Source organism: Chlamydotis macqueenii, chromosome 25 (genome assembly GCF_036417535.1).
Source record: "Chlamydotis macqueenii isolate bChlMac1 chromosome 25, bChlMac1.mat, whole genome shotgun sequence".
Lineage (NCBI taxonomy): Eukaryota > Metazoa > Chordata > Aves > Otidiformes > Otididae > Chlamydotis > Chlamydotis macqueenii.
The window spans coordinates 3,224,119-3,251,308 of NC_141580.1; the positions used below are offsets into that span (position 1 = coordinate 3,224,119).

At 57.0% G+C, this 27,190-nt stretch overlaps 2 protein-coding genes across 2 annotated transcripts; one reads left to right on the top strand and one right to left on the bottom strand.

The window, feature by feature from the left end:
- Positions 1-962: 962 nt before the first annotated feature.
- RPRML (reprimo like) lies at positions 963-2,639 on the bottom strand. The gene has a single exon (XM_086766743.1). The coding sequence runs from the start codon at positions 2,146-2,148 to the stop codon at positions 1,813-1,815; it is 336 nt and encodes a 111-aa protein (XP_086622869.1). The 5' UTR covers positions 2,149-2,639; the 3' UTR covers positions 963-1,812.
- A 3,281-nt stretch (positions 2,640-5,920) lies between these two features.
- Positions 5,921-26,941, top strand: ITGB3 (integrin subunit beta 3). The gene is made up of 15 exons (XM_086766716.1): positions 5,921-6,163; positions 11,192-11,277; positions 15,286-15,478; positions 17,090-17,342; positions 17,841-18,003; positions 18,617-18,778; positions 18,937-19,032; positions 19,229-19,318; positions 19,709-19,843; positions 20,584-21,013; positions 23,165-23,387; positions 23,581-23,681; positions 23,814-23,933; positions 24,635-24,801; positions 25,548-26,941. Exons 1-15 carry the CDS (start codon positions 6,106-6,108, stop codon positions 25,614-25,616), a joined length of 2,346 nt encoding a protein of 781 aa, XP_086622842.1. The 5' UTR covers positions 5,921-6,105; the 3' UTR covers positions 25,617-26,941.
- The last annotated feature ends 249 nt before the right edge of the window (positions 26,942-27,190 follow it).

Here is a 27,190-nt window from a genome sequence, read left to right on the forward strand (position 1 = left end):
GGCAAAGAGATCAATGGCCACAACACTCCCTTCAGCAGCAGGGACCGAAATCTCCTTCCACGCCACTGTGTAAATCCACGTTTACACCTGCCAGCAGCCAGCAAGCCCTCCGTGCAGAGAACCCTGCTCAGGTACCCAGAGCTACAACCTGCTCCTAAAAATCCCAGCCCTGCCTGTCCAGCCGTTTCACTGGCAGCATTGGGATGTTGCAGAGCTCTGAATTCCAAATTCTGATCTGGCTGCCACGTTGTCTTTGTGCTCTTAAGGTGTTACAGACAACAGGTTGGTGGGAGTAAGCAGCGCCAGTGCTGCACGAGCCCTGCTCTGCAGCGGGTTTAGCCCACTGGTACCCTGTGGGAACCTTGGAGAAGGTGCTCAGCACCTTACAAAACATACTCTAATCTTGTCCCTCCTTCTGGGAAAGGCAAAGAGCTGCTCTCTTGGATTTACATTCAAGTAGATCATATCATCAGCTCCTCCAGTATCCAGGTTTGGTTTCCCACTACAGCAGTGGACCAAGCAGGAATATTGTTGGCGCAACAAAACTCGAATTATCCCCAGCTCACACCCACAAACAGAGCTGCAATTCCATCACAGAACAAAGGTCAGGAGCCCTCCTCCTCTCACATAATTTAGTTTTGACAGCTCATCAGGATCAGAGGAGATGGAGATTTTAAAAGGGAAGCTGAAATCTTGCTTTGCAAGAGGAGTTCAGTGCATCTTTACAAATCTCTGCTTCACTGCTGTGCAGGTATTCAACAAGCCTGAAATACGTAGTTCCTGCTGAATTTATTTGCTACTGGTAACCCATACTTGCCTGTGAAAAATGTGTGGTAGTTTCTGCTTTAAAGGAATGTCTCTAATTAGAGTTCAGTTGGAAGGTGAGATGATTGTACTTGGAACTAGGATTGAAACACCTGAACTCCGCACACACAGAGAAAGAAAATTAAGACAACACCAAATTCTTTTGAAACAGGTTCTTTTTTTCCTGAATGTTCACCAGTTTTCAAAAAACTACAAAAACCTCAAGGACTCTAACAATATAGCACTTGAGAAAAAGGCTGTTGTGTACAAAACCAAGCATGCTTTTGTTTTGGGCTTGGAGTGGTTTTTTGTATTTCTCTGGGTTCTTTTCTTCCTTTAGCATAGCATGAAAGAAGAAAGTACCAGTTTATTTAACAGAATAGCTCAGAAAAATAAGGAAGAACATGCTTTCCCCATTACAAAACTCTACTAGAAGATGCATGCTTGAGGTCCGAAATACAGACTGACACATTTTGCAGCATGCAGACTTCGTTGTATGACCCACACAGCACTTCCCTTCCCCTGCCCCATGCTCAAAGATGTGGTCCATGCCATGCATTTTGCTTTCCCTTTAGTTTGGTTTTTTTTTTTCTGTTTTCTTTTTGTAATGAGTTACTTGCCTTTTTTTTTTTTTTGCCTTTTTTTTTTGTTTTGTTTTTTTTTTTTAGCCCTAAATCCCAGGTAGCGGTATCCAAGGTAACAGCAGGAAAGAGTCCAGATCTGCACGTTATCACTGTTTCTGCAAGTTTCATGCAAAACTTAAGCCATTTCTGCATGCAACACAATGCTGGTCATTTATTGTGCTTCATACAACTCCGGGGAGATTTCCCCATTCACCACAACAGAGTTTGTTGACTGGGAAGCAAACGTTTCCTTTCCCATGGCCACAGACACATTAAAAGAACCCTCGCCCCCTTTCCACTCCCCCTTAGCTGCCCCAAGCACATGGGAATCTGCATCTCAGCACCAGCTCCAGACAGTTCACTTGCCTACAAAAGCCCAGTGGCTTCAGTAAAGTCCCATGATTGCAGCTCCCACATCCTTGGAAGGTCTTCGGTCCTTCACCAGAAAGTTAATCATGCTCTCTGACTTGATGAGCAAGTTGCAGCCCAAAAAGAAGATGCCGAACATCACAGTCAAGGAGAGGACGCAGAGGACAGCGATCTGCACCACCCGCGTGATGTAAAGGCTCCTCTCGTCGGGTGCCAGGACCGAGGAGCCGCCGTCGGTTGCCAGCACCGAGCTGGTCCCGTTGCAGCAGGCCATGAGCATCCCCAAGCCCTGGGTCCTGTTGGGGTAAGCTCCCTGCTCTAGGAGAGTCTGGTTGAAAAAGGATCCATTCATGGTCTACGTCAGATCCCAAATCTCCAGGGGAGGCAAGAGGAAAGCTTGCTGTTCCCCTGCCCACCCCTCACATGCCAGGGCTCGGCGCTGCGGGCCGATGGGCTCCGAGCCACCTCCTGCCTTTCTTCTTCTCGCAACGCCTTGGATGGAGGGGAAACTTCCTCGAGGCTGTGAGCAGGTGGGAAGCCAATTTGTGCAGCCGAGGGACGGCTCGCTCCCGGATCCCTCCTGGCACAAGCAGCGTTAGCACAAATCCCCAAACCAGCAAAAAGAGAGAGAGAGAAAAGGCGAAAGGGGTGCGAGGGAGAGGAAGGCAGCCGAAGATCGCCCCATGCCTCCTGCCCTCGCCGTTGCCCCACAGCGCAGGGCGGCGGAGCGGTGCAGCCCCTTCCCCTGGGGGCTCTCCCGCAGGAGGGAGAGCTGATTCCTGCCGGCTGGAGCTCCACAAATGCAATTTCCAAGGCTTAAGTCTTCACCGTGTTCAAGGAAAGAAACCAGCAACTCCACCCCCTTCCAGCCTCCCCCCAGGACCGCCTTCCTCCCCCTCCACACTCACCCAGGCTGCCCACCCCTTCCCCACGCCTGTGCACCCCTCCTCTGCCCTGCCCCGGCTGCCCGCACCCACCCTCCACCACCCCCAGCCGGGGGCTGACCCCTAAGGCCCTGAGGAGCAGCACCTAACTCATCCTTCCTCCCAGCCCCCCACCTGCTCCCAAAACCGCCCCCCCAGGGTGGGTGCTCGCCCTGCACCACCGGCAGTTCCCTGTCCCCCGCCACGCAGCCTCCCGTGGGGCTCAGGTCAGTGCCGCTCTCGCTGCTCCCCGCTTGCTGCTCTGTGCCACCCACTCCTTCTCAGAGCAGTGCTGGCCCAATCCAGCCCAGTCCACCCCCGGCTCTGCTCAGTGATGCCTGTTCTGTGCCTCCAGATGAGGGCTGGATCCATCCCCCTCTCTGCATCCTTGTCTTCCTCAGGCTGGGGGTTTCCTCTCTCGGCACCTTTCCCTCCCTCTTCTCCCCGTCCTGCTTCGTTGGCCCCCTGGAAGGGGAGCACTGCGATGCTGCGCCCTGATCTCTGCCCGATGTCCCTTCCCTGCCCTGTCCCTGGCTCTGGGTCCTACGGCTGCGTCACTTCTGCACCCAAGGCTGGAGCATCGCAGACCCCTCAGACCCCTCGGCCCCACCGAGGCAATCCCAGGGGAAGTTTCATCATTGCTCCCTTCTCCTCTTCTGCCTGACCTCCCCAAGTGACAGCACGAGGCAGGGTGTCCGGCCGTGTCTGGCTCAGTCCTGACTCTGCCCGTCCCAGGGCTGTGCCCAGGGGAAATGCTGCAGCCAGGCTTCCCGGCTTTGCCCGTCGGTATTTGCCTGGAAACGTTTCTGGACGGCACAGAACAGCAGATCACCCCTGAGCCACGATGTGGGGACCTTGTCCTGATTTATCCCATCTTGGCTGGCCTTCTTTGCCTGACCCCCAAGGGAGATTTTAATAAACCTCAACAAGAATTGATAAATTGCAGCCAGAGGCAGAAGCGTGCGGCTGGCTGAGGATGGAGGGTGGCTTGCTAGAGAGAGTGTCAATTGATTTTCCTTTTAGGTGGCTGGGATTTGTGTCCCTGTTCGGCTGCTGTGACATTTAGGAGCTCCAAATCTGTTTGATTTGGGTTTTACTTGTTGCTTTTTCCTCCTTGTTTGGCACATGGCACATGGCATTTCCCTTCCTGAAGGGCTGCCCGCTCCGCGAGGGCACTTTGCAGCAGAAGCGCTCGTGGGAGGGAGGTGGGAAGCCCTGATCGAACAAGAGCATCTGCTCACATTGAACCTGAGGGCCAGGAAAAAATCCCCACGGGAAACCAGAGCATCCCCAGTGCCCCAGCCCCGGTGGGAGCTCCTCTCCTAGGCTCGCTCCCAGACTGAAGGAATTTCTGCTCCCTCTTGTGGCTCCAGCCTCCTCTCCTCTCCTCTCCTCTCCTCTCCTCTCCTCTCCTCTCCTCTCCTCGGCCAAGAGCTCAGGCACGTGCAGACAGATCAAATACTTCATTTTCTGATTTTTTCCTTCTTCTTCGGAGTTTTTGCACCATGCTGGAAAGTGCTGGAACATCCCACTCTGCTTTCACCTTCCCAGCTCACCCTGGCCCCAGGACGGTGTTTCAGGACACACAGCGCTGTGTGTCCCTTTGGAGCCTGCAGCATTCCCTAGTTCAGGAAGGCCGATGGCAGGTCAGATCTGGGGAGTGTGCAGAGAAAGCCAAGCAGGGCTCTCACATTTCTCTCCATAGAAACTTAGACAAACTAATCGTCCCATCCACGAAATATCAGGTGGTGGGGTGGTATGGAGACAGGCTGCCGCTTGGCCAGCAAACCCAGCACAACAGGGAAAGGACACACAGGCAGCATTTCCAAGTAGGGAGAGACGGACCTGTGCAGGAAAAGCAGGAATTTGGATGCCCTGAGACTGGTTATTGGGGTCTGCATGGGATGGCTCCAGGACCTGGAGCAGGGCGAGACCTAGAGACCCCCGGAAAGCGGGTTTGGGATTGGTAATGATGTGCCAGCCAAGGTGCAGCCCTTTCTGACACCGCATGAGGGTCGACGGGCTTCTCCGAGTCCCCTTTACCAAATCCTCATCACTAAGTCTTGGGGAGGAAGTTGGATCCAGGAGGAAAATGATCCCACGCTGAGCGGAGCCCAGGCAGCCGCGGGAGGGCAGCAGCTCCCCGCGGGGACCGTGGGGCTGCGTGGGGAACCAAAGAGCCATCGAAACTCCTTCTTGTAAAGCCAAGAAAAACCCTCGGCTCCTGGGGCTCTGGGGCAGAAGCCGTTATCCCCGTCTGTCCCACTCTGTGGTCTCTGCTGGTGTGGGGCTGTGGGTCTCGCACAGCACCTTGCGCAGTGTCCTGCAGCTTCTGGCACTGCCGGGCTGTGGCTGCGGCTCTTGGCACCCACACAAGCTTGTTCTCCACTGCCCGGCATTTCTGTGCGTCGGACCGTCCTGACCCAGGGTTGTGTCATTACCGTCCCCAACCCCTGCCACCGAGCGTGAGGGAGCAGCCCAGGACCCCAGGGAAAGAGCCCTTCTCTCCCTTTCGCCCCCTGAGTGCCTCAGTTTCCCTATCTCTGAAAAGGACCTTGGTATCACAAGGGAACGAGAGGTTTATAAAACCCTTTTGGGAGGCACCCCTAGGCAGCTCTGGCATTTCAGCGAGGACAATTCTTGTGCAGATCCAGCTCCCTGTACCCGCTCATTACAGAAGCAATTTCTTAGGACACAGAGGGAAAAAAACAATCCAAGTGAGAAGAAAACCTGTCCAAATTATCTAACCCAAAGCAGACCCTCCCTCCCCTTGTGACACCCAGGTTTATACCCAAAGCGCTGGTCTCACCAGGTCCAGTTCTTGGCTGGGTCTCACCCAGCTCCGTTTCAGCAGAAACATTCCCATTTGCCCCAGTGCTGTGGGGAGGGGAGCTGAGAACCCACGCTTTCATATCTGTATGCATTTACTCTGTTCCCCCTTAAATCCTTGAACTCAGAGGTTTAAAACCCAGGCTGCCTTTCACGCAAGAGTTAATAAAAAGAGGGAGTGAGCAAGATTTTGCACGGAATTAAACCCAGAGGAAAGAGCCTGTGGGAAAGAGCCTATTACTGGCCCCGGGGCTGTAGATCACCAGTGCGGTGTACTTGCTGCCAGGATTTATTACTTGCTGCAGTCCTGCTCTGAGCTGAGAGAGGAGAAAAAAAAAAAAAGCATGAGGAGCGGGCGGGGACACTCCTTGACTCAAAACCCAGTGACGAGCCAGTAGTTTCCTCCGCCGGCCCCGCTCGCCGTGTGTGTCATGCACCCAGACTCATGATTCATCTCCCGGACGGTTCAAAACCACCAGCTGGCCCAGCGCTGCTCTCCATCGCTCACAGCGGGGCTGGTCCAAGCAGCCCCCCGCGCTCGGAGCCGGGAGGAAAAGATGGGAAAACTCTGCGTGGCCGTCGGGATCCTCGCACTCTGCGCTGCTGGCGGCTGGGGTAGGTTTACAGCCGGTAGCGCTGTCGCTTGCTTAAAGCCAGGGCATTTCGTGATTATGTTGCCGGTTATTTCCCAAAATCCCAGGACTTTTCTGTGATTTCCTGGGAAAATCACTCGGACGGGGAGCTGGCAGGCTGAAACCTCGACGCCGTTCCCAAATACAAAGCGCCGCTCAAGGCGGTCGGCCTTCAGCCAGGAGGGTTTCGCAGAGATGTTACGGGGTCAAAACGCGATTTGGTGCGTTATTCTCGCACCGGGTGTGGCAAGTTTATATTCTCTACCTACGCTGTCTGGCTGCGGGTACTGGTTTGTAACGGAAGGACGGGGGTGCGACTTGGGCTCCGTCCTTAACAAACAGAAAACACGCCGGGGGGGTTTGCAGGGCAGGCAGTCACCGTATCCCTGTCATTTTAAGGGCATGGGGTGCATTTATGTCAGCATTGCTGGCTTGTGGGGTTTTTTTTCTCACGGTATTTTCGTGGTTTTCTTTAAAAACTCTGATTTCTGGCATCAAGTGCTTTCAGGACAAATGTAGTTTGTATTTTACAAAATTTTCCAGTGTCTGAAGCATGGAGAAGAAGCTTAGAAAAGCGTTATCTCCTCCCCAGGTGCGTTTCCAGGGCTCAAAGAAAATCTTGCAACTGCAAAACGGTGTGGTGTTTTCAGCTCCTACTTTAAAAATCGATCCCTTTGTTTTCAAGGGGAGGAGGTTTGGGGCAACGTTGTTCTGTCTAAAGAATGCCAGACTTTGGTGAATTCCCAGGAGGAGGCTCCGATCCGCTGCCGGAGCGAGCTGTCATCAGGGCAGGACGCGGGATAACCCCGGGAAGAGTTTGAGTTAAGAGTCTGAGGCTGTGCAGGTGACTTCTCTGGTCCTGGGTGTGGGTGCCTGGAACCAGCTGAGCTCGGTTCGGGTTCTCCGATGATGCTGGCAGGCAGGCAGAGGTTCAGGGAAAAGACCCAGCCGCGGGACGGCGTGGGCAGGAGAGCAGCCGGAAAAGCACGAATTCTTATCGCTCCGTCAAGCAGAAAGGCCAGAAAGGATGTAAGCGTGGTTTGTGTCTTCATCAAGTTTTCTAAAATATCTTTCTCAAGTGTTCTGCGCACGCATTCTTGCTCAAACAGCCGAGGAGGAAAAAACAAAATGTGCGGCTGGCTCCTGCGGTACGTAGAGGTTATTTGGAGTGCAGACTGGGGACTGAGTAATTTTCTCCAGTTAGGGGAGGGTGATGCTGAGCCAGAGACGTCTCGGGTATTTCAAGCGCATCACTTCACCTTGCTCAGGGCCGCAGCGCTGCCCAGCCCCAGGCAAGCGGTTCTCATGCTGCCCAGTTTGTCTTCCGTTTCCCTCTATTTCATACGCTAGGATTTTTTCTTTTTCTTTTGAAGCCTGAGTCTTTAGGATCAGATCGTTACATGAGACCAGCTGCTTTCATCGTAAAAAAAAAAAAAAATTGCAGTAAAAAAAACCTTCGGTTTATTAGTTTTTGTTGCTGGAAAAACAAGCCCCAAAAATGAAAAGAAAAAAAAAGGGAATTAAAAACCACAGAATGTGGCTGTGCTGAGATCTCACTAACCTGCTCCCAGCCAGGCAGCGTGCTCAGCTCGGGAAGCGCTGCTGGGCACTCGCAGGGCCACGACCTGAAGGGGCTCAAGCTGCAGCATCCTCCGCCCCCCTCCGCCTCCGCTTTTTGCTCCTACATCACCCCAAGGTCCCCGCTCCCCGCCTGCCTCCCACAAAGCGCTCCCGACACCGCGCCCTGCCTCCGTTCAAGCCAGCAGTGCTGGGAATGCCGAAACAGAGACATTTCCCTGCAGCGAGGGGGATGAGGCTGCAGCCGCATGTTGGGATGGTGATAACTGCCCTCTGCTAATCACCGCTGGCGCCCGGGGGATTTTGGCCCCTTCCCAGGGGGAAGGGATGGCCTTGCTCCATCCAGCCCCGGATTAAGCGCACCGAAGAATGGCTCCGTACAGTGCTGGAGGTTGGAGAAGCATCCCTCGTCCGTGGGGATGTGTCTTGGTCACGGAGCGATGGAGACCACGGGCCTTCAGGCAGCCCGAGTGGGCAGGTACTCACCTGCAGGGACTCCCTGGGCAAAGCCACCAGTGCTGGTAATGCCATGATGGCATGCTGTGACAGCAGACCCCAGGACAGCCTCGGGCATGGCAGCACCCCTCCCGCAGAGACCCTCCGTGCTGCAGCTCCATCTGACCCCCCGTGCTGCTCTCCAGCCATGGGGCCACCTCTCTGCTCAGGCAGGACAGCCCAGCTTGAGGAACTCCTTCCAAAATCAGCAGGAAAATTTGGTTTATATCTCCAGCATGGTGTGGGGACACCAGATCAAGGACCTGTGGGGTAGTGGCACGGGGAACACGGGCCGGAGGTGCTGTGTACCAAACGCTGGGGAACAGATCAACTCTTCAGCCCAAAGGGACGGTCCTGAGGCTCATTAGCCCCAGAGCTCAAGTTTCACAGCACGAGGAGGTGAAGAGGAGGCAGCCAGGGGCTCGGCCGGCAGATGCAAGCTTGGAAATCCTCCACATTGTGTTTCAGTGCAGCTGGGTCTCGCCAAGACCAGGGCTAACGCTGCGCAGGGGAAACTGAGGCAGGGAGCGGCAGAGGGACTTGAGTAAAGTCGCAGGGGAAACCTGTTTAAGATAGGATTTGGACCCCAGTGTGTCTTATATCCTGGACGCTGGTGTGAGCCCTGGCTCCTGTTCCCAGGCTGGGAGCGTGGCTGGGGCACCCGTGGGTGGCAGGGGTCCCTGCCAGCCCTGCCCTTCCCCAGCCAGCTGGGTGCTGGGGCAGAGCCGAGTGAGCTAAAACCCACCCCACAGGAACAAACCCTGCACCGGCGTTCAGTCGGAGTCTGGGCCAAGAGCATTGCTGGTGGTACTGGTGCCGTAACCCAGCCCCAGCCAGGTCTGCAGCCACCTCGGCCGTGAGTCAGCAGCTGGAGGTGGTGGCTATGGGGAAGCACACGAGCGCGGAAAGCTACCTGGCACCTCTCCCCCCATCCCTGAGTGAGGGGATGTGGTGCTGGTCCAGGTATCAAAGCATCAGGGCTCCCCAGGGACCTGCGGTTTCGGAAGCTGTTCCCACGTTCGGGCACGTGGCCTCGGGGTTGGCAGCTCTGAAAGTTTAATCCCCAGCGCCTCGAGCTGCTGGGGCCGTCCTCGTCCTCGAGGGCTGAGCCGCCGCCAGCCGCGCTGGAACCAACTCCTGGCTGCACGGCACAGCGCAAATCCAAGGCACGCGCCCCGGCGCTGGGCCACAGCCGCCGGCGCTTGGCACGGCAGCAGGGATTTCACGCGGACATGGCAGGAGCAGGCGTGAGAAGCGGGAGCCGGCGCTGTCGGTGCTGTCGGTGCTGCCGCTGCTTTCCAAAATTCCTTTGGCTGGCTGCTGCCAAGCCCCGGCTCTCCGCACGCGTCCGCCCCGGGGAGGCGATACCGCTGCTAAGACACTGCCACACGTGCTCAGTGCAGAAAGCACCAGAGATCAGCCTGTAGCTCTTTGGGGCAATGCTAAATTTCAAGTCTTTCCCATCCTCGCATGCTGCGGCCAGGTATTTTGGTGTACGGTGAGAGCTCTGGGAGACGATGCCACCCTCAAACTGGTGCTGAGCCAGGCCGGTGTGTTTTAGCCTTTAGTTTTGTCCCCCTGTGTGGGACGAGCAGAGTGCAGGTGGCAGAGGTCTGACGGGGCACGCTGGCCTCTGTGCCCTGGGACAGGTCCCCGAGCAGCCGCTGGCCTTCGGGACAGCCGCAGCGTGTCCGGCTCAGCCTGTGACACCGCCCTGGTACAGACACACGCATCCACAACGCGCTGCACGCACGGCCGCTGCGCGCACCCGCACACGGAGGCACGAACCCTCGCGCTCCCAGGCTGCGTGCCAGCAGACGTGAGCGCACGGTGCCACCGCCGTGGTTCTGCCCAAAGACCTGACGACATCGCTTCACCGTTTCCTCTTTCTGCTTTGTGTTGCGTTTCCTGCAGCTACGGAAAACGCTGCTTTTTCTGCCTGCAGCTGCCAGCGAGAACCCTGGGCAGGGATGGGGGGGGGCCCACTGCTCCATGCTGGCATCCCCTGGACTCCGCAGGCTGCAGCATCCCCCCAGCCGGGCAGGCACACGGCTGTGGTCCGCTCTGCCTGGGGAATCCTAAAGCTCGTGCCCCGGGAGGGAGGAAGAGCCAAGGGCAATGCCACTGTGGCTGTGCCCGCAGCCGCTCACCGCATTGGCTGTTGGCGGCAAGAACCGCAGGGCCGCATGGTCCCGTCTCTGTCGGAGGAGCTCCTCCTACCCCGGCAAGCTCCGGCACTGCCCCGGGGCCCCTGCAGGCATTTTGGGGGCCTTTAATCTCTCACATGGACCCACTGGCCTCTGACAGTCACAACTGGTGCCAGCATGCATCTCCCGAAGTCCCCACTGCCACCTCCACCAGCAGAGCCCAGCCTTTGCCCCAGGGCATCGGCCCAAACCGCAGCCAGCACGTTCCTGGACTCGTGCCCCTTCCCTCCCCTCCTTTTCCTGGGTTTGAACCCGAGCCAAGACCAGCTGCTGCGTTTAGCATCCGCACAATGAGGCACTGACCACCCTGGACCGTGGGTGGTGGGAAGAGGCAGCAGCTCCCCAGCGAGTATCACACTTGCGCCTCTCAGAATTCACCCCTTCCCCCTCCCTGTTGCCCCAAAATGTCAACAGGGAGGCACAAGGGGAGATGTCCCCACCCTGCCAGCAATGGGGGCTTCATTGCAGGCATGGGGGGGACCCTTTCAGGAGCTGGCAGGTGGGAAATGATGCTCAGCCATGGGCAGGATGAAGCCCAGCTGCTACCAGCTTATAAAAGGGGCAAGGAGGGAGCACCTGGGGTTTGGGACTGGGAAAGGGGTCAGAGCAGAGCTCTTGGTGAGATGGGGCTCTGTCTGCTCATGAAGCTGTTGGCTGAGCACCAAGACTTCAGCACATATGTGGGTTTTGGGTTCTGCAGGCTGTAACCACTCTCTGTTTTGCCGTTTCAGGGGGTAACATCTGCACCACCCGCGGGGTGAACTCCTGCAAGCAGTGCCTGGCTGTCAGCCCCCTCTGCGCGTGGTGCTCTGCGGAGGTAAGAGCTGGGGAGAGGCCGAGCGGGGCTGGAGCGTGTCCCCGAGCAGGATGGGGGATGCGTCGGAAGGGATGAGCCCTGGGGCTGTGGGATGGGTGCTGGGCCGTGTGTTCCAGCCACAAGCTCGCTCTCCGTCTGTTCCCACCGTGCCTAAACGCGCTCCTCGGCAGCATCGGCTCTGACCGCAGCTCGCCGTGCGCATCCCGGGGCTCGGTCTGGCCGTTCCTGCCTCGCTCCAGAAATCCGCCCCTTATCTGGGCGCGTTGGCGGGAGCTACGTGGAGCTGGCTGGGAAATGCTGATGTTTCCACTGGGAATTCACTTGGTCTCTCAAAAAATGTGCATTTGAAAACTGAGTTTACTTTTGGTTTGATTCTTGAAAAGCCATTGTAAAGCTCTGGCTAAGGGAGTTTAATTGCTGGAAGGGCTGGAAAAGGAAGGAGACCTGGTGGGAGGAAGAAAAATTGCTGATTAGGAATTATTTAGAGTTTGGGTTTAAAAGGCACTTTTTTTTTTCATTTGAAAGAGGGAGGAAGGGAGACAAGGTGCCTGGTTTTGGTTACTGAGCTAAAGAGGACGTGAGAGTCGAGCCGTGACCCTACAATCGCCCTGCTTGGGTGGGCGAGGGCCTGGAAGATCTGCCACCCTCTGCTCCAAAAACGCTGCTGGGGTCTGGTCCGTGGGGGTGGCAGCAGGAGGGAGTTTCCCGGCAGATGAGAGAGCAGCCCCGGGGCAGAGACCAGGGAGGTGAGGCTGGGATGGGCGGAGGTGACAAAACCCCCTGAGCAGTTCTCTCTTGGGCAAGGCTTTCCTTGCGTTCTGCTTCTCCGTCCGCCAAACTCCACGTCCTCTCGCTGCGGCTGAGCCCGCGGTGCCCATCGGGACCAGGGAAAGACCTGAGGGGGGGAAAAAAGCGATCCAAACTGGAAAACGCTGCTGGAGCGTGCCGTGTGCTTCGAGGCCAGTGGGTGTCTGGAGGGGACATCTGCGCTTGCTGCGCCCCTCAGATCGCGCCGGGGTCTTGGTGTGCGGGTTGAATGAAGGCGCGTGTGCGGGTTAGCCCCATCTCATCTCCAGCACGGAGCGGCTGAGCTTCCCGGCGTGATAAGGAGCCTCCCTGGAAGGGGAACGCGGCTGGGCTGGGCTCGCTCCTTCCCAGCCCGACTGGCGTCTTGACGCTTCAGCGGGGGCTGTGATGGAGTTGGGTTTTTTGTTGGGTTTTTTTTCCCCTCCAGATCAGCAAAGGTTTCCAAAAAAGGAAATATTTCCAGTGCAGCTCAGGGCTGTGCTGGTGGACAGACGTGACAAGCAGCGAGGGGGCCGTCCCGCTCCCGCTGCCAGTAACCAGCCCCCCAGAGAGCCGGGCGGTGCGAGCTCTGCCTCCAACATCTGGACCACGTTGTCTTAATTTCACAAAAGAGGTTTTTTTCTGCGGGTTTGTTTAATTTCCCGGGGGTGAGGAAGGTCTCTGATACTGCTCCCGGCTTCTTTTTAAAGGGACAGTGCCCTTATTTGTGCTCCTCCTGCTCCCTCCGCAGCCCTTTCCCAGCCGCGCTGCCTTCCCGAGAAGGGGTTATCGTTACTCCTGCTCCATCCTGGCTTTGGACAGGAGAAGAATTTCATTGCAGTTTCTTGTAATCACTGACCCCACCGAGTGCTGACGCAGAGGAGAATTGAGTTTTACTTTTCAGAGACCTTGACTGCTACCAACAGACTTTTTGCCTGTCCACTCACTTCTCCTTCTGAAAAAAAGTCAGGTTTTAACAGTGAGATATGGCTCTGAAATCACTTTGGAGATCATTGTGACAGATATTCCAGGGTCTCACCCACCCAAAATGTCACCTGCTCTGGTTCCCTTGGAGAAAAGGTGGAGGCAAGGCTGGCCCAGAGCTGGATTTTGGAGAAGCTGCTGGGAGCTTTTAGCTTGATCTGCGGAGGCAGCTGTACCTTGGGTCCTCCCAGGAGCTCTCCTGCGGAGAAGCTGATGCTGCGTGTGGTTGCCTGAGAGATGAAAAAGGAGACGTCCAGGGTGTGCAGTGGTGGGGGAAGTCCCTGCACTGTGAGTCTGTCACCAGGAAGCCTTGGCTGCCTCTGGGTCACTCCTGCCTGGGGCTGTGTCCAAGTCGCTGAGTTGGCCAGTCTACGGAGACTGGGGGGGGGAATAACAGACCAGAGACTGGGGGCTGTGGGGGCCTCACAGCCAAACGCCCCATCGATGGCACAGTAACTTTTTCGCCTGGCCTTTTGCAGTAGTTTTGTGGCTTGGGAGGTTCTTGAGCATCCTGAGTCAACCACGATGTTCAGGGATCCAGGGAAAGGGGAATGATGCAACCCTGGGGTTAAATAGCTTCTCCTGGGAATCTCATGGTAGGAATGATGCTGTTGATCCCAGAAGGTGCTACGCAGCCTTTGAGGTCACGAGAGCTTCCCAGGATCTCCAGGTATCACCCAAGAGCCCAGCACCACAGTTAAAAACCTGTCTGCCCAGCCTGCTTTTTGCCTGCATATTTTTCCGGTGATTTTTCCCACCCGGGGACAGGAATGTACGTGATGTTTGATGGGATCTGGAATAAACCAGGCACATCTTCCCGCACCAGGGAGCCCCATGGGGAAAGCCCGGGGGGTGGTTGGGTGTGAGGGAGCTAATTTAGAGGGATGACTTGTCCTCTTCACTGACAGTATCTGTCCCAGCAGCCAGGGTGGGAGCAGGAGGACCACGCCTGCTGATGTATTTTCTGGCTATTGCTTGGCCGCTGTTTCCAGAGGGCTGTAGGCCAGCCAGGGCCTCCTGAAACTGCTCGTGTTTTTCCACTTGTTTGCTTTAAAACACACAAATTGTTCCTGGGTTCAGCCAGCCTGAACCTGGGGGAGCTGGTATCCTGGATGGGGAACCTGTCCAGTACGGGGAGGCTGCAGTGTTGGGGTCCAGCTTCCCAGGAGCGGGGAGGGAGCTGAACCAGCCCTACCAGGACTTGTGCCACCCCTGTTTGCAGGGGAAGGCTGTGCCGGTCTGCTGCAGGACTTTGAATGGAGAAAGATTTGGGCTGTGGGAGGGAGACAGAGAAACCCCTTGGAGGGGAGAGTGGCTGCTGCCTGACTGGGAACATGCGGCAGCAGATCCTGGCAGCACTGGGCTGGGAGAGAAATTCTTCCCATATTTGTCTTCATGAGAAACTGGAGTGACGGGAGCCCTTCTGAATGTGCTGTGATAAGGACGAGGAGCTGGGAGCTTTCCAGGAAAGGAGGGACAGGGCTGGAGCCCCACCATGACTCCGCACTTCGTGCTTCCTGCCCCTGACGGGCACTTGATGGCTTTTCCCGCAGCCCCGTTGCCTTTTTGCTCTTTTACTCCTTTTTTGGTTTTCCTTTCCCCAGGGCAGCTCCATCTGGCAGGAAGCTGGAGAGCTGGAGATAAGCCTCAACCGTTCTCAGACAGGAACCCACCGCCTCTTAGCGCAGTGGGCTCACCCACAGCGGGCTTGTTCCTTGCTCGTAGCGGGATTTCTAAGGGCACATGTTGAGAAAATCGGAGGGGAAAGGTGGTTTGTCTTATGTCAAAGTTCAGAAAATAGTAAAAAAAAAAAAAGCCCCAGGCTGTGCCCCTCACCCCAGCCTGCCATGTTCACATCCCACCTCACCCTCTTCTGGCCATCCCACGTAGACAGGCTTTCCTTTTAGCTCTGCCAAAACCAAAACCAGAGGCTCCAGCTGTAAGGAGTCGGGAGGGGGTTGGCAGGGATGTGTTATCCATCGCTCCCTCTTGGCAGGGAATGCTGACCTTCCCCGTCAAGCACAGCAGACCAAAATCTGCTCTGAGCTCCAGCAGGACTTGCTGATCCCGGGTCCCCTCTGTCTGCCACCTTCCTCGAGCAGAGACCGTGTGCTCCAAAAAGCATCTTATCCCGCTCTTGCATTAGGTGTGGTAAAGCAGGGGCTCGCTCTCTCCTCCTGCCGTAATGCTGATGCTTTCCCGGGGGAGCTGGCTCCCGACCACGTCCCTCTCCCGCAGGTCTTGGCGCAATCATCCCCTCGCTGCGACCTGCGTGCCAACCTCCTGCAAAACGGCTGCGGGCAGGAGCACATCGAGTTCCCCACCAGCAGCGTCACCATCCTGGAGGACCGACCCCTCAGCAACAAGGGCTCAGGGAGCTCCGCTACCACCCAGATGAGCCCCCAGAGAATACAGCTGAACCTGCGGCCAGGTGAGAGCCCCCAAACTGCTGTGGGGAGGGGAGATGCAGCCGGAATAACCCAAAGGCCTCAAGCGATGAGTGAGCCATCACTCTGCCTTTCGTGTCCATCGGAGGCAAGGCCAGGCCGGGGGCTGCTCCGAACCCTCCAGGAACATCCCTGATGGGCAGCCGGGCTATCTGCAAGCTGATTTCTGAGGTTCAGTCTCTTGGCTCAATCCTGGGGTAGCCGAAAGGCCAGGACGGGATGCAACTTCAACAACACCCAGGCTTATTTTATAAAGTTGTTTGGACCTTAGCCCCTGCTGCTGTGCTCTGAATGCTGTGGTGGAACTCAGCCGGTGTCTAACGAGCCGTAGCGTAGCTGGCAGGGTTGGACTGCCAACAGGTCCCTGTAATTTCTCAGGCACGTTTCAGCCAGGCACGCTGGAGCCCGTGAACTGTTACGGTTGTTTGCCAGCATCCAGGAGTTTCAAGTGATGCCAGGCAGGAGGCAAAACTAACAGGCGTCACTGGCCTAAGGTCACAAAACTGGTTTTGGGAACACGGAGTGAGCGGTGCCATCACAGTGCTGCCCCACGCATAGCCCACCCCTGGCCATCCACTCATGGATGACTCTCCCAATCTCAGCAGGAACAATTTTGGTTCTTTGTGCTCATCAAAGCCCTGGGGCCAGATATCGGTGGCTGCTAGCACGCGGCGTGCTGTGCACGTCCCCGGGCCTGGCCAGGAGGAGTCCTGACTTGTCTGAACGACAGCAGCCTGAAGCGTTCCTGTGCAATGGGGACACGTAGCTGTGAAGAGGCCCTCGCTCCATTTAAGTCTAAAGATATTTGGCAGGAGGCAGATAGGTCTGCTGCTCTGGAGAGGAACGGAGGCAGCGGGCGCTGCTGTAAGTCCCTGTTCCTTGGAAGCAGTAGAAGAAAACCCCAGCTTGATATCATTTCTGCCCAGCCATGAGGGCTTGGCATGAGTCTCCACCTTGACTCATGAATCAAGACCAAATGCTGAAGGATACCAGGAGGACAGGTCACAGCCTGCGTCCCACAAGCTCACAGTCCTCATGGTTTTAACTCAACAGAGAGAAATAGATGCTTTCTGAGCACAAAGCTGGGACCCCAACTACATGGTGGTGCTCCAGCGGGATGGAGCTCTTTAGGTTCTCCTCTGTCCTGAAAGTCAGAATGTGATGTGCAGATTTAGAAGGAAATATGAAAACAATAACAGTTTAAGCTCAATTAAAGTTTTTTTTCTCAACATTTGAGGTGTTCTGAGAAAGCTGCAGCTGTGCCCCAGCTTGCATTTCAAAGAGCAAAAAAGAACCATTGTCTTTTTCAAAAGGCAGAAAGAAAAGGTCAACCCAAAGCTTTTTCAGCATTTTTTTTTTTTAAAGTGCAAAAGTTTTTGAAACTGGCCTGTTCCCCAGAAGATTCTATCTAAGGAGGTTTTTGTTTCAATTAAAATGTTTTGCCAAAAAATTCCCAGAAGGGGCTGGGAGGAGCTAAGAGGAGAGGGTAGGAAGTAGGGAGGGCCCTGGGAGATGCTCGAAGTCCTTGAGAGCTTAGAGAAGCCAGAAGCAGCCATGCAGCCCCCTGTAAGACCTGCTGCCTTTTCACATTGCAGATGACTCCCAGACCTTTCGCGTCCAAGTGCGTCAAGTGGAAGACTACCCGGTAGACATCTACTACCTGATGGACCTGTCCAACTCCATGAAGGACGATCTGAGGAATATCCAGAATCTGGGCACCAAGCTGGCCAGCAAGATGCGCAAGCTCACCAGCAACCTACGCATTGGCTTTGGGGCCTTTGTGGACAAGCCCATTTCCCCCTACATGTATATCTCTCCTCCGGAAGCCATCACGAACCCTTGCTACGAGTAAGTCCCAGGCTGAGGGAATCCTGTAAGGGCTAGCAGTTAATGGGACATCACTGGAATGCAGCTGGAAATCCATGGCAATGGATTTCAGCGGAGTTGAGCGTCTGATTTTGGGCAGGGTTTAAACCTTGCTGCGCTGCACATTCTGCTGGCACAGGGTGGAAATTTTGAAGTAGCATTGTCATTGAAAAGCTCTTAAGGAATCAAACAATTTTACACCTTTTTTTTTTTTTTTTTTTTTTAAGAAAGATGTTGAGGCTCCTAAAAATCCCAGCAGGACAGAGGCTGGAAGCTGACCTGAGCCCAGCATCACTAGAACATGTGATTGACTTTTAAAAGGTCCTTCACTAGCCTCTGGCTGTGTCCTCAGGCTCTTGGGTTGGTTTGGTCCATCCAGCACATCCCATACAGGACCATGGGATGTGGGATGGTTGCAGGGCGGGATGGGAGCTGGAAGAGCCCTGCGAGCCTCAGGCCCTGACTGCTCTCCTCCCGCAGGATTGGGGAAACCTGCCTGCCCATGTTTGGCTACAAACACATCCTGTCGCTCACGGATGAGGTGACCCGTTTCAACGAGGAGGTGCGGAAGCAGAGCGTCTCACGGAACCGTGACGCACCTGAGGGCGGCTTCGACGCCATCATCCAGGCCACTGTGTGCGATGTAAGGGGCAAGAAGGCCTGGCTGGGGATGGGAGAGGGTCATCAGGCTGGGCCTGGTGGGTTGGCAGGGACCACCGAACCCCACCAGGACAAAGCCATAAGCTCTGGGGAGCTGCTGCAGGGCTGGGACCTGGACAGGGTGAATGTTCAACAAGGACATTTCTAGACCAGTAGACACAGCAAGGGAAGAGCAGGACCCTTGTGTGGTCCTGGGAGGAGAGAGGAGCAGAGCAAGTGCTTGGGGACTGATGATGATCCCATGCCAGCCCTGCAGTAACCAGCCCAGAGAGGACATCATCTCCTGTGCCTGCATGTTGATTTTGCTGGAGATAGGAAGGGTTGCATCCCTTGGTCATTAACCACCTTGATTAACACTCAAGCAAATTAAAACCTGTCTTCCACCTGTGTGAGCAGCCCATGCCCACCTGCCAGGCTCCACAGCTCACACACCCCCAAAGCACTTCCCTGGGAGAGTGACTGCCCTCGATTCCGTCTGCAAGCGGCAGGTTGGTCTCGATGGCCAAGCCACGACCCAGGGTGGCAGCAGGGTGTTGGCACATAGGGCTGCCCTCAGCACATGCTGCCACGCAACTGGGAGCTGCCTTTCGCCGCAGGAGAAAATCGGCTGGAGGAATGATGCATCCCACCTACTCGTGTTCACCACGGACGCCAAGACCCACATCGCGCTGGATGGCAGGCTGGCGGGCATCGTGCAGCCCAATGATGCCCGGTGCCACATTGACCAGGATAATTTCTACTCTGCCTCCACCACACTGGTAAATCCTGACCCATGTGTGGGGTTGTGGAGCCCAGAGCTCCTGTTCAGGGTCACCATGGGATGGGAAAGGTGGTCCAGCTGCGGTTGAGGTGCATGATGGGTACCAGGGTGGTTGAAGGTATGTGTTCCTAGGGTATAGCTTCTCCTCTTCCCTAGGACTATCCATCTCTGGGCCTGATGACTGAGAAACTCTCACAGAAGAACATCAACTTGATCTTTGCTGTGACGGATACAGTTGTTGGCCTCTATCAGGTAAGAGCTCCTGTGCAAAACCACCTTCTTGGAGGGCTGGTAGGTCCCAAGCACCCTTTGCAGCTGGCAATGGGTGGCCAGACATAGCTTGGTGGTCTCCTGTCCTATCAAAGCTCCCATGTGTCTGGACAGGGTCTGGCCCAGCTGTGGCATGTTCACCTGTCACAAGCACACCATGCTTATGATATTTCTCCAGAACTACAGTGAGCTGATCCCAGGCACAACCGTGGGCACCTTGTCCAGAGACTCCAGCAACGTCCTGCAGCTCATAGTGGACTCCTACGGGGTGAGTGTGTAGCGTGTTGGCCCCACAACAGCTCCCTCCCTCCCAAAATAGCCACTGCTTCACACTGCAAACGGCCCACACAGATTTGGCAGCTCCCCCAGCCCCGAGCATCCTCCCTGAACCAGCTGTGAGCATCTGTCTCCACCCACACAAGCAGGGACCCTGCGGAAGGGACATCACTGTGTTCACCGCCTCCCCCTTCCCATCCTCGAAGGCATTTCCCTGAGGGGGATGACGTAGCCAAGTCCTGAGAAAGACACGGGGCACTGCACTTGGTTCCTTTCCCGCGTGCGTGGGAGCGTCGCTGTGGTGCTTGGGGAGACCCCTCCCCGGGACTGAGCCCTGCCCAGCCTGCACTTTCGTCTTTATCGCTCCTCTCTCCTCCCCTAGAAAATCCGCTCCAAGGTGGAGCTGGAGGTGCGTGACCTCCCCGAAGAGCTCTCCCTGGCCTTCAATGCCACCTGCCTCAACGATGAAGTCCTCCCTGGGTTCAAGTCTTGTACGGGGCTCAAGATCGGGGACACGGTGAGGATCCTCTTCATGGACTTGGTTTCTCTCCTCCCTCTATGTACCAGCTCATCTGATGCTCTCCACCAGCACTGTCTGCTTGCCCCACCACCTCCCGGGTGACGCAGACCCTGTAATCTCTGCTGTGGAGAGAGGGCTCCAGCTGGGTAGATGCAGGGAGGAAAATGCTTTTTTTGAGCCTGCTGGATGTAAACTCTGTGGTCCTCTAGCTCAGCCCGGGCTGCTGGCCACAGTGCCCGGGATTGAGCCTGGTTGCTGTGGCAGGCAGGTGTCTTGGCCCAAACCATGCTGGGACAGGTCTGAAAAGCCCAAGGACACCCGGCAAGTCCCATTTCTGGGCTCCTTAAGCTTGGGCTTGGACTGAAGTGGGTACCCCGATGCTACCACCCCCATGAGGGTGGTGGAGCACTGGCCCAGGTTGCCCAGAGAGGTGGTGGATGCCCCATAGAATCATAGAATCACAGAATGGTTAGGATTGGAAGGGACCTTTAAAGGTCATCTAGTCCAACCCCCCTGCCAGGAGCAGGGACATCTCCAACCAGATCAGGTTTCTCAGAGTCCTGTCCAACCTGGCCTGGAACGTTTCCAGGGATGAGCAACCTGATCTAGTCAGGGATGTCCCTGCTCCTTGCAGGGGGGTTGGACTGGACGGGCTTTGAAGGTCCCTTCCAACCCAAACCATTCTGAGATCCCATGCTGGTGGTACTGACAGCCAGACGCATCCCCCTGCCTTCCAGGTGAGCTTCAGCATTGAGGCCAAGGTGCGAGGGTGCCCACAGGAGTGGCAGAAATCCTTCACCATCAAACCTGTGGGCTTCGAGGACAGCCTAACGGTGGTGGTGAACTTCAACTGCAACTGCTCCTGCGAGAGCCAAGCCGAGGCCAACAGCTCGTCCTGCAGCCGAGGCAACGGCACGCTGGAGTGCGGCGTGTGCCGCTGCAACCCTGGGCGCCTGGGCTCGCACTGCGAGTGCTCGGAGGAGGAGTACAACCCCTCGCAGCAGGACGTCTGCAGCCCCCGGCCGGGCCAGCCCCTCTGCAGCCAGCGCGGCGAGTGCATTTGCGGGCAGTGCGTGTGCCACAGCAGCGACTTCGGGAAGGTGACGGGCAAGTACTGCGAGTGCGACGACTTCTCCTGCGTCCGCTTCAAGGGCCAGATGTGCTCGGGTGAGTGTGGGGCTTGGAGAGAAGGCAGCTCGGGACATTTAAGCTTCCCGAGCTCATGGACAAGGGAGACACCAGTTGTTCTGGGGCTTGTCCCATGCATTGTCCTCACCTCTGGCTTGCTCAGCTGTGGCTTTCCCTGGACCAGCCCCAGGTCTGAAACGATGCCAGGGGGAATTATTCTCTTTTTGGCAGCTGGTATCACCTTCTGTGCCCAAGAGCCACGCAGGACAATGGGCTCCAAGAGTTAAAGGCAGACCTCAGCCCACGCTTAGAGTCAGGAGTCCCATCGCAGTGAGGGCTGGTGGGCACCCAGGAAGGCAGCTCTGGGGCGTGCGGGGCAGTGACCCTGCTCAAATCGCAGCCCCTGACACATCAGAGGCATTGCTCTGCAGGAGGAAAACACATGGTGGTGGAGGGAGAGCGGTGGAGAGAGACAATTTTTATCCTCCACTCAGTTCTCAAAGCCTCGGCTTTGGCGAAAGCATTGGGGAAGCAAATCCTCCCCTGGTGCTGGCCTTAGAGCATCACCCCTCCTGAATATTCATCTCTTCCACGTGCTACCCTGACTGCCCTGCTCCAGCCCTCGCTGCTGCTACTCTCACTACTGGGGAGAGAACCAGGTCCTTGGGAACTCATCCCCATGCCAGGGACTGGGGAAGGAGCCCCTCTCTGCAAGACACCCATCCCAAAAGTTTTCACGTGTCCTGATGTGCCGGGGCCTCTTTCCCATGGGGAACTCCCATCTAGGGTTTCTCCCACCCGTGTCTCCAGTAAGCGCTGGAGGTCTGAGGGAACCCCAGTGCTCTACCTCATCTCTTGGTTTTTCAGGGCATGCAAGAGGGGTGGAAGCGCCCAAGATTGGGGCCTGAAGCTGTAGCACATCCCCTCCAGGAGCAGAGCACCCGCTTTCCTGCTGCAAGCCTAAAAATCCCCAGGAAAACGTCAGTGGCCAAAGCTGACCCCACGCTGGTGGAGCTCAGCCTCGGTGAGATGAAACCTGCTGGCCAGATGACACTGTTCCTGCTCCCTGATGTTCCCAAATCAAGTTTTTGGGACCCCACCTGCCCCTCGAGACACCCTCATGGCTCACAGCTGCCTCTGTGCTGCTGGGATTGATGGTTTATCTTCACAGCCTGCTAACAACAGAGGTGGAGGCACTGGGGCTTTCCCTCCCACCCTGAACTGTCAGTGCCCTCAGGGAGCCGGATGCTGGTCCCCTCTTGCACAAGGGCTGCGGAAGGGTGAAGGGCGATGACGAAGCGCTGCCCTCAGCCTGAGCGAGCTGTTAATTAACCTGATCTGTCTGCCCCCGTTGGCATCGATCTCGTCCCGTTGAGCCACTTCTCTCCAGCCTCCCCGTCTGTTTCCATGCCTTATCACCCAGCGCGGCGCTCTGTTCCTGTGACTCAGCCCCAGTTCCTCATAAACTGGGGTTACACATTTACTTCTCACGTCGGTGGCCCTGAGGCTGTGGCTGGGATGGTGCCCAGCTGATTCCCTGCTGGGAACACGTTCCCATCGCGCCCCACTGCGCTCAGGGCTCGGAAACGGTCAGCGCGTGCCGACTCCACGGCGTTTCCACCGCTTACCATGTCTTGTCTTTGAGCTGAAATCAAACTGCAATCCTAACAGCTCCAGGCTTTGGCAGGCTTTGAGCACGTCTGTCTGATTAAACCAGTCTCGGCGAGCGTGCAGAGCTTGTTGGGCTTTTCCCAGCAGTCAGCTTCCTGTGCCTGCTCTGGGGCTGGGAAATGAGTGGGATTTGGGGGGTCCGACCAGATGTCCTGACTCAATCTGAAATTAAAAGCCAAAGCTTGACTAGCTCAGAGACTGATCTGGTTGAGGGTCTCCAGCCGCTGCTGCCAACCTGCCAGAGCTGGGGCACCTCAGCCTGAAATTTGGCAGTTTTTTCTTGCTTGGGTGGAATAAGAGGAGTGCTGGGGACAGGGTGAAGGGTGAGGTCTGATGTGAGCTGCTGTGTGTCCCACCCCAAGGATGGTGGAAAGGGGTTGTCCTGGCTGGCTGGTCTGCCTTGCTGTGCCCAAGGAGGTGGAAGTGCTGCTCTGGGTGCATGGATATCCCATGTAGGTGACTGCCAATGGGATCTGTGGGGACACCTGAGGGTCCTGATGCCCTCTGGGTTGTCCCCAGGCCACGGGCAATGCAGCTGCGGGGACTGTCTGTGCGACTCGGACTGGACCGGCGACTACTGCAACTGCACCACCCGCACCGACACGTGCATGTCCAGCAACGGGCTGGTGTGCAGCGGACACGGCTCCTGCGTCTGCGGCAAGTGCGACTGCACCCAGCCCGGCTCCTACGGCGACACCTGCGAGAAGTGTCCCACGTGCCCAGACGCCTGCACCATCAAGAAGTGAGAGAGGGCAGAGAGGTGGGATGGGCTGTACCCCATCGGGGAGCCGGCAGCGGTGCCGGCAGGAGCTCTCACCGGCTGCAGCCTGGTTGGGTTGAGATTGCAGTGATTTCTGCAGCCTGAGCCCGAAAAGTGCGATGGTCCCCTGGAGAGAGCACGGAGGAGCTCACACTACCTTCCTCCTCTTCCTCAGGGAGTGCGTGGAGTGCAAGAAGTTTGAACGGGGAGCGCTGGTGGAACAGCAGACCTGCAGCCGCATGTGCCGCGATGAGATCGAGACGGTGCAGGAGCTGAGTAAGAGAGGAGACCCAAATCCCTGTCCTAAAGTGTGGCCATCCGGGGGGGGGGGCCTGCGTATGCCGTCTGCTTTCCCTCTGCGTGTGCCTCCCCCTGGCACAGGGGGCTCTGATCCTCTCGCTCTGGCAGGTGACAGGGGCAAGGACGCTGTGAACTGCACCTACAAGGACGAGGACGACTGTGTGGTGCGGTTCCAGTACTACGAGGACTCCAGCGGCAAGTCCATCCTCTACGTCATCGAGGAGCCAGGTAAGACCCGGCTGCCATGGTCAGAGTGGGGAGCGTGCAGAGCGCACCGTGCTGGGTTTCCATGCTAAGTCAGTGGATTTCGAGTCCCCTTTGTACCTCCCACCTCAGCCAGGCTCACGGGGCACCGCGGTCGGGGGCTGAGAGGGGTTGAAGAGCTGCTTTGTTCCCTGCTCCGTGCCACGGGGCCGTGATTTCCTGCCTGTCTCGTGTTTCCCCGCCGCGTTGGTCTGTTACCTCACCCCTTCACTGAGGCCGAGGATGGGGGCTCCCCCTTCCCACTGCCCTAATCCTGTTTCTGACTCCATGGGTGTGATTTTTCTTGAGAGGCAGGTAGGAGCTCGTTCCCGTTAGCCAGGCAGGAGCAATGCTGCGGCTGCGCCCCAGGGTGGGGATATGGCAGCCCCCTGCCATGAAGAGCAGCCCTGGGGTCTCCAACATCTCGAGATCTGATTTCCAGCTGAGCTGGGGCTGCGCAGCCGCAGATCCTACAGACAGGAGCTCAAGGATCTCAGCACCTGCACCCCATGGATGGGATCCTCCTTTATAGAGCCTGCTGTGCTCATGGGTGGAGGCTCCTGCTCCCTAGCAGGGGAGGATGAAGCTCTCCTGAGACCAGAGGAGCTCCGTGTACCCATGGCCAGGCAGCTTTTAATTGCCCTGGGTGTGCTGAGCCCCCCAACCTTGCCTCCTCCCTCCTCCAGACTGCCCGAAGGGGCCAGACGTCCTGGTAGTCCTGCTCTCGGTGACGGGTGCCATTCTGCTCATCGGCCTCGCTGCCCTGCTCATCTGGAAGCTCCTCATCACCATCCATGACCGCCGGGAGTTCGCTCGCTTTGAGGAGGAGAAGGCCAGGGCCAAGTGGGATGCGGTGAGGGCCAGTGGGTCGGGTGTGCTGGGCAGGAGTCCCTGAATCCCGCGGTCCCCTGCGTTCAGTGGATCCAGATCCCAGTGCTCCCAGTATGAGAGCCCAGTTGCTGTCTGTGGTCCCAGGGCATGGTCCTTAGGAACCAGCTTGGCCCATCCCTCTCTGAAGCATGGCACGGTGTCACAGGCAGGACTCAGGGTGGCACTGCCAGCCTGGACACCCCTTCCCCCAGCCCGCTGCAGTCCCAGGGGCTGTGCACAGGCAATAGCCGATGTCCCAGATGATTCTCCCCACCTCCAGCATATCCCAAGCACTTGTCTTCAGCGTGTGACCCTCTTACTCATTGCCCACACGAGTGTTTCCATCCCGTGAGCGAGGCGGAAGGTCCCTCCTGCCATGGGATGCTGGAAGGGCTGGAGCACGAGGAAGGGGGCTGGGATGGCACCGGTGCCTGGCCTCCACCTCCCCAGAGGGAAGGGATGGAGTGGCTCTTTCAGGAGGCCTGAGCAGCAGGTCCTGAGCTCCTGCTGCCTTTCTTCTCCTCCATGGCAGCTTTTCCCTGCTCTCCCCCACGAAACCTCATGGGCAGCTGTTAAACTGCACAGCTGAAGCCTTGAGTGGAGACGTGGATCCACCACTCAATGCTGTAATGGTGCCTCAGTTTCCCCTGCTGTAAAGTAGAGCAGATGCTGATGCCAAGTGCAAAGTGATGATGCTTTTTTTTTTTTTTTCCCTCCTTCTTCTTCCAGGGCCACAACCCTTTATATAAAGAGGCCACATCCACCTTCACCAACATCACGTACCGTGGGAACATGTAAGGATGCTGCATCCGGCGCTGGCCGTGGGATCAGCCGAGGATCCGTGGGATCTTCTGGAGTCCGGTTTACAGAAGAGCTTGTGTGTGTCTGCGTGTAATTTAACAACCCCTCAAATGCCTCTGAAGCCCGGTTGTCCATCACCCCACTGTAACTGCAGGGACGTGCTTTCCACGGCAAACCTCTCGTCCTTACCTCGGCGGGTCGCCTCGCGGGAGCTGGCGGCCCCTCCATACACTGAAGGCGGAGAAATGGGACTTTCTCTGCCTGGCGAGTCTGTGAACTGTTAGGTGCTCATTGGGCCAAGCGGATTTCAGGAGCGACTGCTTGAACTGAAGGCCGAGCTGTGCTCTCCTCCGTGGCCTGTGCTGTCCATTCCGAGAGTCCCCTGGGGCACTGGACAGATGGGGTCTCCCAGGGTACAGGAGCCACCTCCCTGGGGACAGGGCAGCTACGCTCTCTGCCAGCAGGCAGGAGCCATCGCACGGCTTTTGTAGCTTGAGGAGTCCACTCACGAAACCTGGCAGCACCCTGCTTCTTGCACCCACTTGTTTCTGGAGCTGCTCTGTCCCAGGATGGTGAAATGCAAACGCCCTGGCATCGCAGTGCCCTTCCTCCTTCCCTCCACGTGCACTCAGTTTGCACCACCAGCCGACTCTATGTAGCATCAGCTGTGCTGGTCCCAGCTGCAGCCTGGCTCAGCCCCTGGAGTGGTGCTGAGCTCCTCGTGTTCCCCTTCACCATTCCCCTTCGCTGTCCCCATGCCCAAAGCACATGGATGTGCAGGCAGCAGCCTGGGGAGGGTGGTGCTGCCCGTTAGCCCTTGAGCCTGGCCACCTGTCTCCCTTCTCTGTGCTTTTTGGGCTGTGTAGCTGCACCACATTTGGTTTTCTTTGTAGCTCAGGGTCCGGAAGAGCAGGCAGGGTTCAGCACACATCCTGCTGCCTGGGGCTGTGCATCACCTGTGGTTTGTCCCATGTGGGAAAAACAAGGAACTGTCCTGATAGCAGAGTTTGGCTGTGAGAGCGCTGCTGCCTGGTCCAAGCACCGGCCAGAGCACGGTGGTTCTATTCGCCTTAATTGCACCAAAAACCAACAGCGACCTTTTACCCGGTGTGGGGCTAGCCCCGAGGACCCCAGCAGCGTGATGGCTGAGCTGGTGGTGGCCCTGTTCCCTGGCTGGCATGTCCCCAGCAGCGTGGGAGCAGTGGCTGATGCTGAGGTGGGAGCTGGGGCTGAGCCCCGGAGCAGGGGTGTGGATAGGCAGCACCAGCGGGGCAGCGATTCACACCACAAAAATAAAAATCAATAAAATGGAGAAACCTCAACTTGCTAATGGTGTCAGTGCCCACGCCAGAGGTCTGTGCCCAGGCTTCCTGCCCTGTGGGCAGCCCCTGGCACCCCAGCATGACTTGGGGAGCTGCTGGGATGGGGGAGCCACTACAAGCAGGGCTGTGGGCCCCCCATGGGGGTCTCTGCTCTGTTACTGGTGCCCTGCTGGGGCTGGGTAACACATTTGGAGGCACAGGGTGGGTTAGAGTCCACTGCAGACTGTCGTACTCCTCGCTTCATTGCAA